Source organism: Parus major, chromosome 5 (genome assembly GCF_001522545.3).
Source record: "Parus major isolate Abel chromosome 5, Parus_major1.1, whole genome shotgun sequence".
NCBI lineage: Eukaryota > Metazoa > Chordata > Aves > Passeriformes > Paridae > Parus > Parus major.
The window spans coordinates 35,797,685-35,815,667 of NC_031774.1; the positions used below are offsets into that span (position 1 = coordinate 35,797,685).

The window sequence follows — 17,983 nt, forward strand, 5'->3', positions numbered from 1 at the left end:
TTATGTTCTAAGCATTAGTGAAGGCAGAAGTGAAGACCTCTTTCATGGCCCCTTTGCTCCCATCCTGTCTATTTTTCTTGCCCCAATGCTATTGTCCAGGCAGTGGAAGAATGGCACTTGAAGGTGCAACAGTATGAGTAGCTCTGAGTCTCTAAGACCATCACAGACAAACAGACACTGTGGCCACACATTTGGCTTTTGATAACCCGTAGCTTTTTGACTGCCATGCACAGTTAATTTTGACCAAATCACCTTCTTCTGTCCTTCCCTCTAATTCAAGCCTTCTTGTAGTCCTGAGACTAAACTGTGTATGTCAGTCATGTCCGTCTAACTTGTACAAGAGGCAAGTTAGCATTAATTTAAAACTTGACATATTTATAGAATCATAGAATTGTAAATTTTGGAAAAGACCTCCAAGACCATCAAGTCCAACCTTTGACTGAATACCACCATGTGAACTAAACCATGGCACTAAGTTCCTTTCAGGTAGTTGTAGAGAGGGTAGTTATAGAGTGATACCCTGAGCCTCCTTTCCTTCAGGCTGAACAATTACAGCTCCTTCAACCACTCCTCGTATGATCTGCCTTCCAGACCCCTCTGTTGCCTTTCTTTGGACATGCTCCAGCACTCCAATTTCTTTCTTGGAGAGGGGACCAGAACTGAACGCAGGAGTTGAGAGGCAGCTTCAGCAGTGTTGAGTAGAGAGGGACATCTACTTCCCTAATCAATGTGAATGCTTATCTTAATCTTACGTACCAAGTTAAGTACTGAGCTAGCTACCCTACATCTGAGAGAGGTGACCCTACCTCACCACAGTGCTGCCTGGATCTGGTTGATTCTGCTCTAAGTAGCTTCTCTTGTTGGGGATTTTTAGTATTGTCTTGAACTGAAACCATAGCTGTGTGTAGGTATATTTATGCTTAAGGTGAAAGAATGTATATCCATTCTGAGGATGCACTGCTTTTTGGAAATAAGATAAAGAACAGAATTTCTGGAAAAGCCTGTTTGTTGTCTTTGTGCGTATACAGACAGACATGAAAACATCACAATTTATTTTCCTCAGTTTACCCAGGCACAGCTCAACCTGTATGTTTTTGTATCCAAGCAAAGTTTACATCATTGACATAAGAAAAAAGCCAAAGGAAATTTCTTTTTCCTTACTTATTACATGTGTTTATTTCCCCTTTCCTGTTCCAAAGCCTCCAAAAAAATAGTCTAATCTATTTTATGTTTGCTGCTTTCCCATAAAAAATGTAATACCTATACACTGCAGGACATGTTTTTCTGTAATTCAGAATAGGGTAAGCTCTCACAGTATTTTGGAAAATACCAGACCCATTGCACAAGGACAGCAAAAATACACATCTACCACCTATGAGGGAACTAGATTAAGAAAGGGAGTAAGTACAATATTAACATCTGAACCTCAGCTTGAGAGTTACGGGTATTGATGTACACCCATGCAAGGAATTTTCTTGGCTAGAAAAAGGGATCCTCCTGCCACCCCCTCTGGCTCTTCTGTCTGAGTGACATGGCTTATTCCCTGGAACCAAGTTAACCCCAGCTTCCAATTGTGTAGCATATAGCTCTAAAATACTTCCATTTAAAAATTAATCTAATTCCATGTATGAAACACAAGAAAAATAAGGCTTGAAAAAGATATGTTGTATTTCAGTAGGGAAGATTCCTTTTCATCCAACACTGTTTTACTTTTATTTTTAAAAGTTATTTTCCTGTAATTGCACACTAGTTTAGAGTTAAGATAGGAGCATCTTAACAATAATGGGCACTTTTTTTTAACAGATTATTGCCAAAAGTGCATTCTTTATTCCAGGGAGACAGTGTAATAGATACCAGCGCTTTCGTAATGATACAAGCAATCTGTAAGCTATTATAGTTTCTTTTATAGTAACTTAATCTTCATATTGTTTTATATGTCTGGAATTTTAATAGTGTTTTTAATTTATGAAGAGGAGTATATTACATATTACTAGTTACATGGGAGTATGAGCTAAATAACAGACCATTGAATGGTATTCTTACAAACAAATATTTTGAAGTACTTAAATGGGCATAAGGAATAGAACAAAGGAGTTAAAGAATGCTGTACAAATATAGTAGTAGCTGTTATGGAATGGATCCAGAATCATCTAATCTGAATTGTGACTGTTTTTAATGCATATATTTTACTTCTAGAGAAAAAATGGAATGCTATTTAAAAGTAAATATTTTACTTAATCTAAATAAATATATTTACCTAGTTAATGAATTTAATTATTAAAATAATAATAAAATAACATATAAATAATATATTATGTTAATAATACATATTATAATAATAAATTATTCAATTATTTATTACAGATAAGTACAGATACCAATGTAACCTTTTGAAGCTAATGAAAAGAATTCATTAAATACTTGCTTATAGGTAGAATGCAAACCCCTATGTACTTTCTTAAAGGCAGTGAAAAAATGAAATCTTTTTTCCTTTCATTGTCATTTTTAATATGTCTAGAAAGAGATACAGTTCTCTTGTAAGAGAAATATCGTAACACTTTGCTAAGCAGAGAGTTACAGAGATATGATCAATGTAGCAATTTAGTGGTTGTAATACTATTAAAAGTAGGGCTTTTAAATGAAGACAACCAGTTCACTATTTTGAAAGAAGTGATATTCTACTTTAAACTGTCATTCTGTATTTCTGACTTGCAATTAGATGATATTTCTAAAATGTCACTCCCAGATTCTGTTGTGACTGTCATCATAATAAAATGTGACAGGAAAGATATTATATCAATACTTTTTCCATAATTAGCATTAAATTTATCTCAAGGGTTAAGTACAAAGGTTTTTCACTGAATGGTCTTCAAGCTTTGTGCTTTAAAATCTTTTAATATAGCCAAGACTGGTGACAACCGGGAGACAGATCTATGAACAAACCTGTTTGGAGAGAATAGTTTTGTGGTGTGTGATATATGTTACGCAAATGAGCTTATTAGGGCCCTCATCTATTTTATTATTGGTGCCCAATTTAATAGAGGCATTTAAAAAACAATATTTCTGCCTGCCTCCTTGAAATGAAGAAGATACATTGATATAATTGAGAGCAAATGATTGCATGTTGTGCCATTTAATCATGTCATTTTTCAATTGCTGTTTTTTGCACTTCACTGCATACTTATAGAATATTTAGCTTCAATATAGATTAAGTCACACAGTATGCAACTGAGTAGATTTCCCATATTATGTGACAAATTCTTTTAACCTTGAAATCAGCAAAAGCACACAGGTTTGGCAGTATTTTTCTAAACAATGACAAGTAATCATTCATTTTCTGTCTTTGTCATTTAGCTTTTTTATTTTAAAGAATTACTCTATTATTAATATATTTTGTGGAACTTTTTTTTTTTCATTCAGAACAAAAAATTTTTCTTTTCCCCTTCTGTCCTGTAAGAATGCATACCCTGAGAAGTTCCAACAGGCATTGCCATTTCACAGAAAACACTGAAAACTAAATTTTACCCTACCTTTGCAAGCATTTCCTCTATACTTTTTCCTGTTTTCCTGTTTCTTGTTTCTTTTTAACAATGTATTATTTCTGTGAGTTGTGATACTTAAAAGTTTTACATTATCACTTTTAAAAACTGAAATGCTGCTGTAGCCAAAAATCAGGAATAAAAGCAAATAAATTCTAAGAGGTTTGATTGGCATACACAGAAAGGTGACTTCCATTCTCAGATCCTGCCTTAATTTCTGCATGTGACTGTTGCACTGAAGAGCAGCAGATCCATCCTCCATCAAAGAACTGGTGCCATCAGAAGTGTATCATTCCCTTACATGCCCACATCTTGCAACAAGGAGGAAGAGTAAGCCTTTAACAGACCAAGGTTAGAGAGACACTTCCTCTTAGATCTGGTATTTATCTGCAGCTTCTTTTGTGTTCCTGAAAACAGCCAGCATTGCCCATGCATACACAGAAGTTCAAAAATAGCACATATCTCAGTATACCTTGGTATTTCTTCTGAAAGCACAAAGAAAATCCATCTGTTCAAGTTACTGTTTGTCATTATCTGACTCTTTTCAAAACTCTGGCCATCTCTAGATGAACATTTAGTCCAGTTGTAGAGTGAAAACAAGAAACTTCAGATCCCATAAAAATAGATTCTCCAAACAGTATGTAATAAGTGAAACTATAAAAACTTCTCAATAATCTATGTGGTGAATGTCTAGATTATGTGGGTTTAAGGCAATTCAACTAATTTTACAAAGACTTTAAAGCTACTTTTAAGAACAATTAGTCCCACTGAATTAATCAAAAATCTCAAATAGTTAATATTAAACACCAGGTCAAGATTATTGATGTAACACATTTCAGTGGCCAACTCATCTTACATGTTATGTGAGAATGCTGACTTCTAAGACTACAGGTCTTTCAGTCATGGGAGCAGGTGGTGCAGCACAGCTCAGGTGCTGATATGCTGCAGGAAGGCTGAAGGATGGAGACTGACTGGGGCTTGAGGAGCTATAACATTCCTCAACTTCCTACCTTTCTATGCCTCACATATGCTCTGGCACTGCCTAAAGCTGCAGACATGTTTCTGGTCATATGCCATTCATTTAGGAGTCACGCAGCTAAGCCAAGCACCCTCTGTTCAGATCATGGCCACTTCCATCCCCATAGATAGTGCCATTAGCCCTTGGCTTGGAAGGAGTGTTTGATGTCATTTGCCTCAGCAGGGGCTTTCCAGATGATTTAAGTCATGGTATTAACAAGCTGTGAAAGTAGTTTCAGCTAGCCCTTTTTAGCTATGCGTGTGATAACTTCAAAGCACTGGAAATAGGAGTAGGCAGGGGGAAGTAAAACCTTCCAAGATTCTAGCAGCATGGACAGGAATCCTCAGTATGGGGAGCCATGACCATAAAAACATTCTAATGACTAGCCCCTCAATGTTATCAGCCTATCTGTTGTGAGGCAAATGACTCAGACACAAAGTCAAGTTCATACACAGCATCTGCAGTTACCGTGTATACTCATAGCCTGCAGCAAAAAAGTCAAATACTTGTTTAAGTCTCACTGCAAATGGCTTAAGTGAATACATTTCTTGCACATTTACAGAGATTTGGATTGTGTTTAAGTTTACCACAGCTCAATGGACACATTATAGTATGAGGGGACAAAACTGAAAGTGTCTGATCTCTGAATCTACACTTCAGTAAGTCTTCTGCACACACAGAAGACTACATGAGCCTAAGTGATGCACCTCAGTGTACAGTTAGATAACATCTTAATTTTCTGAACCTTCAAGTGCCCAGTAGTTCACTACAGCGGCTGTAAACCATAAGGCCCAAGGCTCAATAGAGATACTCATCATATTTCCTTTCTTAAATTAATTGACTTTTATCAAACATGAATTATAGCTTCTACATTCACAATGTAGAATGTACCTTGCAAATAATTTAAGTAACTGTCATCCTGGAAGCATACTTTCCATGTGCAATTACTGTATTGACAGGTTTTTATACAAGAATGCCATTTTAACAATAGGAAAACCTGGATGGATATACACCACCACAGTGTATATATCATGTCATGGGATATAGGCAATTAATGTGTCCCTTTAGGTCACTGGATACAAGACCCTAATACTGCTTAAATTCATTATTGCTAGTGCTATTATATAGGGTTTAAAGATGTCTTTACATGATTAAGTTCTCTGGGTTTTAAAGTATTGTTTCTATAGCCAACTATTTCAATACACTGTTAGATACAAGCACTTCATTCTTCTCCTGTTTAATATTAACCATAATATCATGTAATAAAATTGAAACAAAAGTGCCATAGGCCTAATTGTACTGTCACAGCCATGTAAATCAGAAATAGCTTCAGTAAAGCTACTGTTATTATGCTGGTGTAAAATTGATATAAATTAGAAATGACTTGGATGCTGTAGCTCTGCTTTCAGGTAACACAATGTAAAGGCCTCACTTGAAGTCCCCTATAATGGCTTATGAATGCAATTCTCCTTACCTCATCATATTAAAAGGCATTGTATCAGAAAAGACCAATATTTATAAGGGATGACTTAATCGGCTAGATCAAAGTAAATTAATGGTATGGGGCCAGATTCTGAGCTATATTGACTTCTATGAAGTTAATGCAGACCTACATAAATTTGGCTGTGATTGGTATATAACTCACCATCATTTCCAAAAAACCTGAATTGCCTAGCTGTTATAAAATATAAAATAAGGACCCTGACTTTAGATAGACTTTTTGGTCTGGTTTGGTTGGCTGGTATTTTTCCTGATCTGACATTAAGCTAATGAACAGCGTCAGAAAGGAAATGTGCCAGACGTGGTGGTTACATCAAGAACTACGAAGGAAACTAGTAATGAACTCTGGGAAAATAAATAAGGGCAAGTTCAGGAAACGTAAGTGAAAATGCAGCTCTGGTATAAATTGAATAATAAAATTCCTGGTCATATTTTGCCATAAATAGTGGTTTGGGAATTTGTCATTCACCTTATTTAAAATTCAGAAATATTAAAGGTACAGGGTTCTCTCATTACAGAAGTAATAGAATTCTAGCTATTATGGAGTTAGGGTAATTTAAATAGCTATAGAATGCATTATATCAATAAGTGGAACATCTGTATGAAATGTCCACCTGCTACTATACTACTCAGTGTACTTTACAATCAAATGTACTTAATCATTTTAAGATGTCTTTTAATGAAGGTTTATCGGGAATAACATTTTGAACACAAATACTTTTAGGCATTAAAACTTCTGCTTTAAATGAGATTGCATTGCCTTGTTTACCCTTGTTGATTAATAAGCAATCTGTTAGGATGGCCCAATTGTGCTAGTGAAAGTAGATTAGTAATTCAGCTATGTTTGTGAGTTTAATCATCATTTCTCTTGAAGGCTTTATAAGAAATCCCTGATTTTTGCATGCTATCCCTATGCAAAGAAAAGATACATGTTTTTAGATGTCTGTACCAACCTTTTGGTTCATTCTGCAGCTTAATATTATTTATCTTATGTTGATCTTAATATTATTGATATTATTAAAATTATTGATCAAGAACAGCAGCAAAATACTCCTTTGAGTTATGAAATTTCTAATTATAAATTTCAGTTTTTAAAGAAGCAGTGACACATTACTGTGGAGCTGGAATTCACTTTCTATAGAATGTTTTTGTTTTGCTAATAAAATTAAGAAATGTGATCCTGGCTTTTTATCAGTTAGCGCTTCTGTACAGCTTTGAGAGATGTAGTGGCTTTTTTATTTGCTTCCTATCATTAACTGGAAGCTTAGAGGCAAACAGCCTGTCTTCAAAAAAAGATGATGGTTCAAATTTTCTCATGGGGTCATGCACTTTCATCTGTGGTGTCCCACAGAGGGAAACAGATGTTGGCAAGTTACAATTTAAATTATCTGGAAAGCTCTCATTTGTAGAGCACAGTCCTGTTAAATTCAGGAGTAGCACAGCCCTATGATAATTATTGAATACCTGAGCCTTGCAATGTTATAAAAGTAAAGGATCTCAGGACCTGGGTTGAAGTACTCATCCTCACATACATTTCTGCCTTCTGTACCCCAGCTTCATAGATTAATTATTATTAAAATTTGTTATGAGTTTAAAAAATCCTGGTTTGATGTTCAGTGACAGTAGAGTATAATCATGGATTAAACCATGCTTGGAAGCACCCCAGGTCATTAACTGTTTCCTCGTGGTAGAACTCACTCGAGTTCTGGCATGCAGGATGCATTATTTATTCTGTTGCTCAACAAGATTCTCAGTACAGTTTCTTAGGGTTTTGGTAGAGAACCAACACATCCTGGCCCCCATCAAGTTTCAATATTAGGGTTTTGCAATCATCTCCCTTCGTCCAGTTTATGTCAGGCTGCATTCTCAGGAGCACTGGAATCAGTATATGAAATAAATACAGTGAATTACTACCATTCAGGGATGATACAATTGTCACCATTTTCCTACATTTACTTGAATATGGAACTACTCTGAAAATATTTTATGATAACAAAAAACATCTGTAAACTATTTTATACTGAATTTTCTGCTTCTGTAATGTTTCTCCTGTGACAGGGCACATATGACCCATAATTTCTATTGTTTTTTCTAAAAATATACATATTCTCATTGCATGACTACAATTTTTCCCACTTATTTTTCTGTAGGATTTCTGAAGCTGATTACTGTCAGGGTAACTAATTTCAGATGTGTCCCAGTTGAATGAAAAAGAAAGGAAGAATAAACGGGTCTACACCATAAAACTCTCAGCATTATTGAGACAGTTAGCTATGTATGGCATTTGTTTGAAGAAGACTGAACGTAGTGTCTGTGCTATTAAGACTGTATTTATCTGAAAATAAAACACTAAGCTTTGACACAAGTATGAGAATTTATGGAAGACCTGAAAAAAATATTGCAAGACAGAGATTGGGCACCACTAAATTGTCAGATAATAATAATGTTTCAATTTGCAAAATATTCCATGCTGACATCTGCTGTTTGTCTGTCCTTCAGTCCCTGTGCTCTGAGATCAAGCAGAGGCGCCGTGGGGTAGCCTCTGTGCTGCGGTTATGCCAGCACCTCCTGGATGATCAGGAGACCTGCAACCTAAATGCAGATCACCAGTCCATGCAGCTGATAATCGTGAACCTTGAGAGAAGGTGGGAAGCCATTGTCATGCAAGCTGTCCACTGGCAAACCAGGCTACAGAAGCGATCGGAAAAAGATTCGGTGAGTGATGCTTACTTTAAAAATGGTCTCGTGGGATTTCATTCCTCTCAAGAAACTGTTTTTAAGCACAGGAAAATATGTATCCATCTCTGAGTGTTCTGGCTGAGATGCCATCCCTAGTATTTACTGTCTACAACTGGATCTTCAGTTTTTCACGCAGAATTGTATGGACAGCATTGTTTACTAATATAAACTCACATATATGTATTGTATTTGCTAGATTTTTAATCTCATCATATCTGATCCTACCCAGTAAAAAAAAATCTTCTCCTGGTGCTAAATTGCTCAATACCTAACAGAACTGGGCCCAGAGACATATTTCACTGATTGTAAATATATTTTAGAAAAATAATTTCCTGTGTAACTAAGATTGGTTTTAATTAGCATCCCAGCAGTAGATGTGTATTTCACATAGAATGCCATGGGTATGTGATTAATATACAATCCTCTGTTATTTGAATATAAGTAAAATGTAGTAATTTGCTTTTATCTCAGGGAAATGATTCCTAAGAGGCAAAATAGCACTCTGCTTAAACCATCCATTAAGTGGCATGAATTAGATTGGTTTTGTACAGCATAAAACTATATTACAAAGCAGGGGGAATAAAATAATCCCTACTGTAACACCATTGACTGTAACGGATGAATTGGCTCAGCATGCTTTGTGCAACTATCCCACTTCTGAAGTCTATACTGCAGCTACATTGACAGCAATGATAATCCTATGTAGTTCATATACTGAAGAGTCTTGATGAGATTTGGGAACAAGTGATATAATTTTTTAGGTTTATATCAAGCAAAGCGAAGGAAAAAAATCTTGACTGATCTGCCTTGGCAATTATCTGACTGACGTGAAATACTACTTTTGACTTCTTTTTTTTAAAGTTCCTTTACAAAAATAACAGAATCTATAATTCTCTGGTTCAGCTAGGGTCCTACAGTATGAAGATACATAAGGCATTGTTTAGAAATACTAGCAGTTCCTGAGTGAAAATGCTATTAGTCTAAACAGCCCAAGAGACGGTGAATTAATGAGAAGGATGCTGTGGACGAGTGAACTGGTGAAAGTAATAATAATGTTTTCCTGTCTTTTTCAAAAGTTGTAACATAGGAGGACTTCTCTGCTAGTTTGGTTTATTGGCTCTTTTGCTTTAGGTATTGACATAGAAATGAGACTCAGTGAAGGGAGAGGTTTGAACAGAGTGTTAGGACCAGTCAAAAGAAGCTCTGTGTGAGGCAGCATGGAAAGACCTCTTCCCTCAAAAGCAGCAGAAATGCTGATGTACTGTCAGCATTGGTTTTGTAAGCATGGGATTAGTCAACTGGCAATGTAAAAAGTGAAGACAATTGAGATTTTGAGAAAATGCTACTGAAATTTCAGTGGAATTGAAGGCAAAAACAGAATTACTGAGGATCCAGAAAGAAGCTTTATGGAAATTGTAGGTAGGAGTTTTAAATAATATATTACATTTAATTGAGAGAAAAATAAAGAAATAAAACAAAACAAATGTCATTTCAACAGTTGCAGAGAGTTTTGATAGTAATGGGTCTGGGAGAAAAAGAAATGAGAACAGAAGTAAAAGAATTCATCAGTGAAATAGGCTGGGCAAGTGAATGGGTTAGAAGATAAATATGAGACTGAGGAATAGAAAAGACTGATAAGGAAAGAAAATACAGTAGCAGAGATTTTTAATTCTCTTGAGAAATGCTGGTTGTGTTTTTGTGGTAATTCCATCTTAGGAATAGTTTTAGTCATGTTAGTAATGTGTTGCAGCAATAACTAGTAAATTTGGCTAGTGCTACACAAAATGTTTAATGATCTGACCAGCAGTAGAAAGAACAGTTGAACTTCAGAGCTTCCGAAATAAGTATGTGCAGTATTTAGACAACCACCAAACCAAAAAGCAGCTCTTAGAATCCTGATTTTTTTTTGTTAGAGGCTGAGTATTGTAACAGCCCAAGAGGGAGTGAACTTAAAGGTAAAGTACCACAAATCAGCAGGGGTGTTTTTTGTGTTTGTTTTTTGTTGTTGTTTTTTTTGTTTGTTTGTTTTAAGTAAATGTATATCTCCTATTTGACTTAGAAGAGAAAGAAGTTGCATTTGTGAGATATGTTAGATATGTTAGAGGTCCAAGTTACTGTAATGAACACATATTATCCTCTTTTGCATGTGGGCAGTTGCTGTATGAAAGCAGTTGCTGTAAATAAACTGTTAGCAGCTAATTAGAGCTTGGTGCTGCTCTTGCAGCAGGAGTGAAGTCTTGTGTTTCTGTTTGGGATTGCAATCGATCAGGAGTTGAGGCATGGTGAGGATATGAGTAGAGAACCTCGCTTGATATCTGGAGGCTTGGAACTTCACAAGGTACCCGCTGCTTTGTTCCCACTTTGCCTGAGGTAGTCTGGAGTTATTTGCTGGGCTGAGCTGACTTTGACTGGCTGAGGGGTGTATCATTCTTTCTGCTGAGAAATAGCAGCCATTTAGAGATATCATGATGATCATCTAATTTTCACTGTGGGCTGTTTTGTTTTGGAACCTCTCATCTTAGGCTGCTTTATAATAAAATGCTTCTTTTAAGAGTGTCAGTATGTACAAGTTTCTCTTGTTGATAAAACTATCCGTATTCTCAGCATTTAAATATGCTCCAGCCACTGCAGGATTCCTGTTTCTTTGACTTTCCTTGCCTGAGCTGGCACGTTCTAACCTTCTTTTTCACTCAGTTCCTGTGCAGTCATTTCTTGGGTAGGTACCAGAACCATTTCTCCTGCTACCGTATCTCTCTGTATTTGATGGTGTGCCAGTCTTGGCACACAAGCTGTATCCCTTGGTAACAAGTCTGTCTTTGTGGTTGCCCACAAAATACTGTAATTTATGAAAACAAATGAGATGTTTTTATAGCCTGATGGCATCTGACTCATTCATGGCATCTGACTTGCTGACAGTAAATAAGATACCCCAGATGATTGTACAGTCTCAGCTCAGGAGTCACTTTCATCTTCTACTTTCTAATTGTGTACTGGGATGTTCCTTTGTCCTCTTTCTGCCCCTTTTTACATTCAGTCACTTATCTGGGCCACTTAAAACATTACAAAGGTATGCTGGAATTAACCACAGAAAACTTCTATGTTTCTTTTGAATTGTCTTCATTTACGGTCTTCAGCAGTTTGCTGAATTTTGTTCACCTTTTGCAACCATGGGCACCGTATGTTTACAAATTTCAAGTTACTAACATGTACTTCATGCATCTACAGTCCTGTAAAAGCTGTCCTTCTCATATACAGAAAGTTCTATCTAGAATGTAAAATTATCAATAAGAATCACTCCAGAAAGGTGAAATATGATTAGATTCAGTAGGTTAATCTAGCTATATAGAATGAGGTATTCATAAAATGAAAAAATCTCAGAAAACTGGAAGCAGTCCCTAGTCTGTTTTAGCAAAAAAGGGTTTTATCTCCCCCATCTGTTTGTTTTGATATAATAATATTATATATTGTATATATATGATATAATGTTATTTATCACCCTAATTTTAACTTCAGGATTACACAGATGCCTTATAGCTTGTCTAACAAGACCCTGCTATCAATCATCTTCAAGGAAAAAGAGGCTGCCTGGAAATTACAATAGCAATAGCAACAATCTTCATTTAACTAAATTCAAAATTTCCACCTAAAATTCCTGCTTAACAGCTGGAGAAGCTTTAAGTCACTATGCACTTTCCTTTAGAAGGTACAGTCTACTTGAAAGACTGAAAAGTTAAAAAATGGTTTTGGGACAGACTTAGTCATGGTTGTGCCCATAAATTAAAGCAAAGTGCAAATATGTAAGCTATTTTCTGCAATTTTTTTAAAAAAATTTTTTGCTCAGCCAGTGGTATGCCCAGTGCAAATTATGTGCTTAATCTCAACTGATTATTCCAGCTGCTACAGAGGATTCCAATTTGTATATGTCTTGCCCAGATCAGGTGTCTCTCTGTATACAAAGCTACATCAAGGTGACCATGGAAATTCACGTTTTTTGGGACAGAGAGAGAGAAAAAAACTGTGATTTCTAAGGTATTTTACTTTAGCTGCAATTCAATATTCCTGCCTTTTTGGTGAGTGGAGAAGCTGCTTTTTCACCAGAATGCTCATTCATTGAATGAGAAACATACCTGTTTTATGGAGCAGACAATTTCTTTTCTTATTCAACAGAGAGGGCTAATTATTGAAGGGACAGTATTACTCATGCATTTAGAATGGAGATTTTGAGCTAAGGCAATTTGGGTTAAGGTGCCCTAATTCTCACATTGTCCGGAACATGTCTGAAATATTCATTTGTCTGATCGCCAAGTTCACTACTATACCTCATGAAAAAAAAATTATTTCTCTTCTTCCTCTGAGTCATCTCATGTGTACATTACACTGAAAGTCCAGCAGAACCCTCATCTGTATTGGCTTGCAAGCATGCTGTACATCCAGACACATAATTGAAAATAATAAGGCCACAATAAATGGGATGGCCTTGGGGTATAACACCCAAGGGATTCAATTGGTGTCGCTTTGTATCAATGTCCATGCATCATGGTAATTGAGGTAACATAACCAATTACCACATTTTAATTAGAGTTGTAAGGACTTGGGAAAATCTGCAATGCTGAGACAGCTCACTTGAAAAAAAAAAAAAAGAAAAAGAAAAAAAAAAAGAAAAGCACTTCTTTCCACAAGCTTGTTTCTTAGGAGGTAAAGAGCCTGCTTAAACTGCTGTTCAGGATTTTTACCCGCCAACCTCCTGGCTTCCTTCTTTACAATGCATTTGGAATAAAAATTGTTAAAGAATACTACATTGCTTCTGATTTGGTATCTTTATTCTTTTACTCTATTTATTTGTTTCTGTGTTCCTTTCTGGGAAAGAAAGCAGTTTTTCATAATGTTAGGCATGGTGTCTCCACTTCTCTATATTTACTTCACTGATGCAATATTTTTTTCAACACATAGAATGACTCTTGTTCTAAACTTAAGAGACACATATAAAACCCCATGTTTCAGGGGTAAAAAATGAATCTGTCACTGTTTAGTTATTTTCTAGATAGCTTTACTAAACAAAACTTAGTTTCTAAAAGTTTCTTATTTCATCACAAGCCATCATTTTGTAAGTTGAGTCCTAGCTAAAAATCTTGCATAAAATTTAGTTCATCAGGAGTATCTGGCACAGCAAAGTACTAGGAGATGATTAACTTAATTGGATGAGAAGGGCACACTGCATACTGTAAAGTGCTGAAGACACATTATGTGATCTAGCCATTACAAATTATTTAATGACTTATGTTTGAACCTTTACAGATTTATTTTTTTACTATCTATCAAAATTTTTGTTTTGATACCAGACCTCTTCCATATAGTCTATGAAAATACAGTCTTGATGGCTTGCATTTGCTTACTTTGGTGCTTCCTTAAAATATTTAATTTTTAAGTGAATGAATATTTGATTTGATATTTGATTTTAGAGTTTATGATTTTAGAGTAATATGATGTACCATCCTCATACTTGAGGTGTATATGTTTTTGAGCTTCTGGGTTGCACTGCATGTCTGATTTATGACATGGACATGGACATGTGACATTGAACAATTATCTGTATGATCTGTAGTTATGCAGATGTTGAAGCTAGGTCTAGATTTTTCTTGAAGAGAGGTAATACATCCCACATTCTTGCAAGAAATTCTGTGTTTCTCGTAATTTTCTTGAGGACCTGTGGAGGAAGCCCAGTCCTCTGACAGGCATGGTTATGAGAGCAGCCATCATGACAGTGCACAGAATTTGGACCATCTGATAAAACAAAGAGGGTAAAACCCTTCTTCTTGAGCAGATCTTGGGAAAGATTATGTAGACCCAGTCAACTTTAGTCAAAATTCAGATAAATGTTGTGTTATATTTTTGAGAGAGTCTCCTGAGTAGTCACCTAGTAGGTTTTTAGAGTGAAAGCAAAAAAGAAACACATTTATGTCTTTCAATGGTGGGCTCTACTCCATCCTCAGAGACTGCAAATCTTTCTGTCACAACTAAAAATATAAGGTAACAATCCAAGGCTGAAATACTCCCTGCATTTCACCAATCTGCTATATTATTCTACCGTTTCTCTCACTATGGCAGGCATCATGTTTTGCAATGGCTTTGTAAAATGATGGGAAGTTTCAAACTCATAACCCCAGCCAAACCAGACAAATTCTCAAGAATAATCATTTTTAGTGGGAAAATAAGTAATATTCAAAAACTGAAAATTTGTTTCCGAAGCATGCCGATGCTGAGACAACTGTCAAACACCATTTAAACAGTAAAAATAACTCATTAAAAAATAAAAGCTAAAATGGCTAGGTTTTAATTTTCAAGGACAGAAGTCTTCAAAAGAACTCATTTCCTATACTACTTAAATATGGGGTCAGATATTTAATAGTGCTCAGCAGACACTAACTCTCATCGCAATGCATTGTGTTCAAATTACAGGATGAAGTCAGTGTTTTATTTAGATGCCTAATATTCATTAATCATAAATTCATGACTCAGGCTAGGATTGTTTTAAAAATTATAGTTAAGGGAAATATGAAAGTCATAAACTTTTGATTTTTAAATTAATTTAATGACTTGTTGCTCTGCATGTCTAATGAGTCCAGTTCTGCAAGGAACAGTATATGAATATAATTGAAGCTAATCTTTAGATCTTTTTTTTTCAAGAGTTCTCAAACAAAATAGTTTTTAGAAAAGAGGAAGAAACCTTATTTTCTGACAGTTTTCACTGCAGTTTTTCAATCTTGTAAGGGCCTTCTATATTGGAAGATGAGGCCACAACACTCATGCCACTATGGAAATATATTTGAAGGATTTTCAAGCAGTATATGCATAGTCAGTATCTCATTGTTCACTATTATATGATATTCTAGGGGCTGCATCAGCTCTAGGCAGACACAAATTCAATTAAAAACTATTTTAAAAATAAATGAAAATAACTAAGGTAAAATTATTTACTCTTTTTTCTTAACACACAAAGGAAAATGTACCAAATGAAATTATCAGGCAGGAGATTTAAAACAGTCAAAAGGGAATACTATTTTCATGGAGTGCATAATAAAAATGAATTTTATTCATACAGGATGTGGAGGATAGCAAAAATACAAATGACTTCAGTAAATAATCAAACAAGTTAATGGAGGAAACATCAATTAATGCTTAATAAATTCCAACTCTGAAAGTCCCCACAGGCTGACTTCTCAAATTTGGGAGGCCAGCTTCTGTACCCTTCTATGTGTTTGATGGTTTTCTGATTTTTCCATAAACATTCACTACTAACCACTGCAGGAGATGGGGTCACCTGAACAGACTGTTGATCTCACCCAAAATGTCTGCTGCTGTTTGAAAGCACATGAACTTGCAAATTTGGAGGCCTACCTATGCTTTATGTACAGGGAATAAGTTTTACAATATGCCTAGAGACTTTTCATTGTGCTTGGAGGGGTTTTCACTGTTTCCAAAAGCCAGAATATGACCATTTATGTAGTGTGCTTTTACCAGAAGAAAACTTTCAAAAATGTACCCACTTAATACTTTTCCAAAACATTTCTAGCATAGTTTTTCCATAAATCATAGAGAAATTATAATAAATACATCTACTTAATATTTAAATATGCACATAGATTTATGTCAGAGGTACTATAATATACATTAAATAATGAAATGTAAATCATGAGCAATGATGATCTGAGTTTCATTTCTCCTTACATGTAAGATGTTTGTGTCATTGTTGTAGCTCTAATCCACATCCAGGTCTTGGTGTTTGGGGTGTGCAGTAATATGTAAATTGCCCAGCCAGCTGCGTTAAGCAGTGTTTGTTTATTCTATTTCTTTTGGCATAGCATACAACTGAACTTCTGCCAAAAATGTGGCTGCTTCAGGGAACACTGTTGGAGTCGAAGGAAGTTTTGAAAGGAAAGATATATCATAAGTCTTTGCTCTGTGAAACAGTATAATCAAAAGAAGCTATGTTCATAAAAAAGACCTGTATTAAAGTAAAATAATGAGTTTTTAAAATACAATGAACAAACAGAATCTTTTTAGAACACTCTGTTTACATTGGCTTTGTAAACAAGAATACAATACTAAGAGGGGGTGACTTTTTTCATGCGTGGGAAGGATGACTAAAAGTGGTGAAATGTGAAAATGGAAAGTTTAAGGAAAATTATTTTAAAATGGCATATTAATATCCCCTTAACACATAGCAGTTAAGTGCATTTAAATTTAGAAATCAGTGATGTTTAAATGTTAAAAAATTGCATTAATGATGCGAGAGCTATCTACTTACACTTGCAGTCCTTTCAGTCTTCCAGTCTGACACTTCCTTTTTTATCCAGCCAGCTAATTTCCCCTCCTTTGTGAGGAGTAACTGTTTTCACACTAGTGCTTACCCAGCAAGCCTCCTCATTGTTTCATGGTTAATTATCTTCTTGAGCTTCACCTTCTCCAGCGAAGGGAGAAAGACTGGGCCTCCCCACAGCTCTAATGAAAGCTAAATTTTAGAGATTCACTTTGTGAATAAATGCAGTGTCTGATCTACACACATAATAAATGAGTTCCTAAACTTTATGGAGTCACAGCTCATTCAGCAGGTTTACTGGTTTACTGAACAATTCAGAAAGACACTTTATTCTAAAAATCCATTTTTATTTTTAAAAGGGGAGGAATATTGCTTCAGCATGAAACAACATAAACTGTTCCAAAATTTCTTAGCACTACACAAAAAGTATGTCAAACATAGAGTTTTCAGTAAAAACCTGAGCAGCTGCTTGAAAGGCTCAGAGCTCTATACTGCATATTAACAACACTTCTAATGATCACATTAATACTAATAGCCCTGTGCCCCTCAGTTATTACTTTGTAAACTCTTAGTATTCATTGGACTTTTTGTGCCTCACCAGCATTGAAACAGTCATTGTGGACAGACTGAAATCTTCAATTTATGTCTTGATTTCAGCCCAAGTTTAAGGTGTGTAACATTTAAAATAAACTGACCTATAAGAGCAAAAGGTTGAATAATGGCAATGTAGTGATTTTGTAACAGTGAGTTACTCCCCATTGTAATTTTTTACTCTGTCAAGTAAAACTATTACTAAGACGAGCACGTATAAATCTCTCACAATATCAAGATATAGTTGTCCACTAGTTTGGTTTCTTCCAAGTGAATTTC

At 35.4% G+C, this 17,983-nt stretch overlaps 1 protein-coding gene across 5 annotated transcripts in view; it reads left to right on the forward strand.

Moving 5' to 3' along the window:
- AKAP6 (A-kinase anchoring protein 6) overlaps positions 1–17,983 on the forward strand; it is a 258,093-nt gene that overhangs the window by 222,287 nt on the left and 17,823 nt on the right. For all 5 annotated transcript variants that reach the window (XM_015631792.2, XM_015631791.2, XM_015631795.2 and 2 more), the window contains one exon: positions 8,557–8,772. In XM_015631792.2, the coding sequence (XP_015487278.1) occupies positions 8,557–8,772 (216 nt within the window). The remainder of the gene's footprint in view (positions 1–8,556; positions 8,773–17,983) is intronic.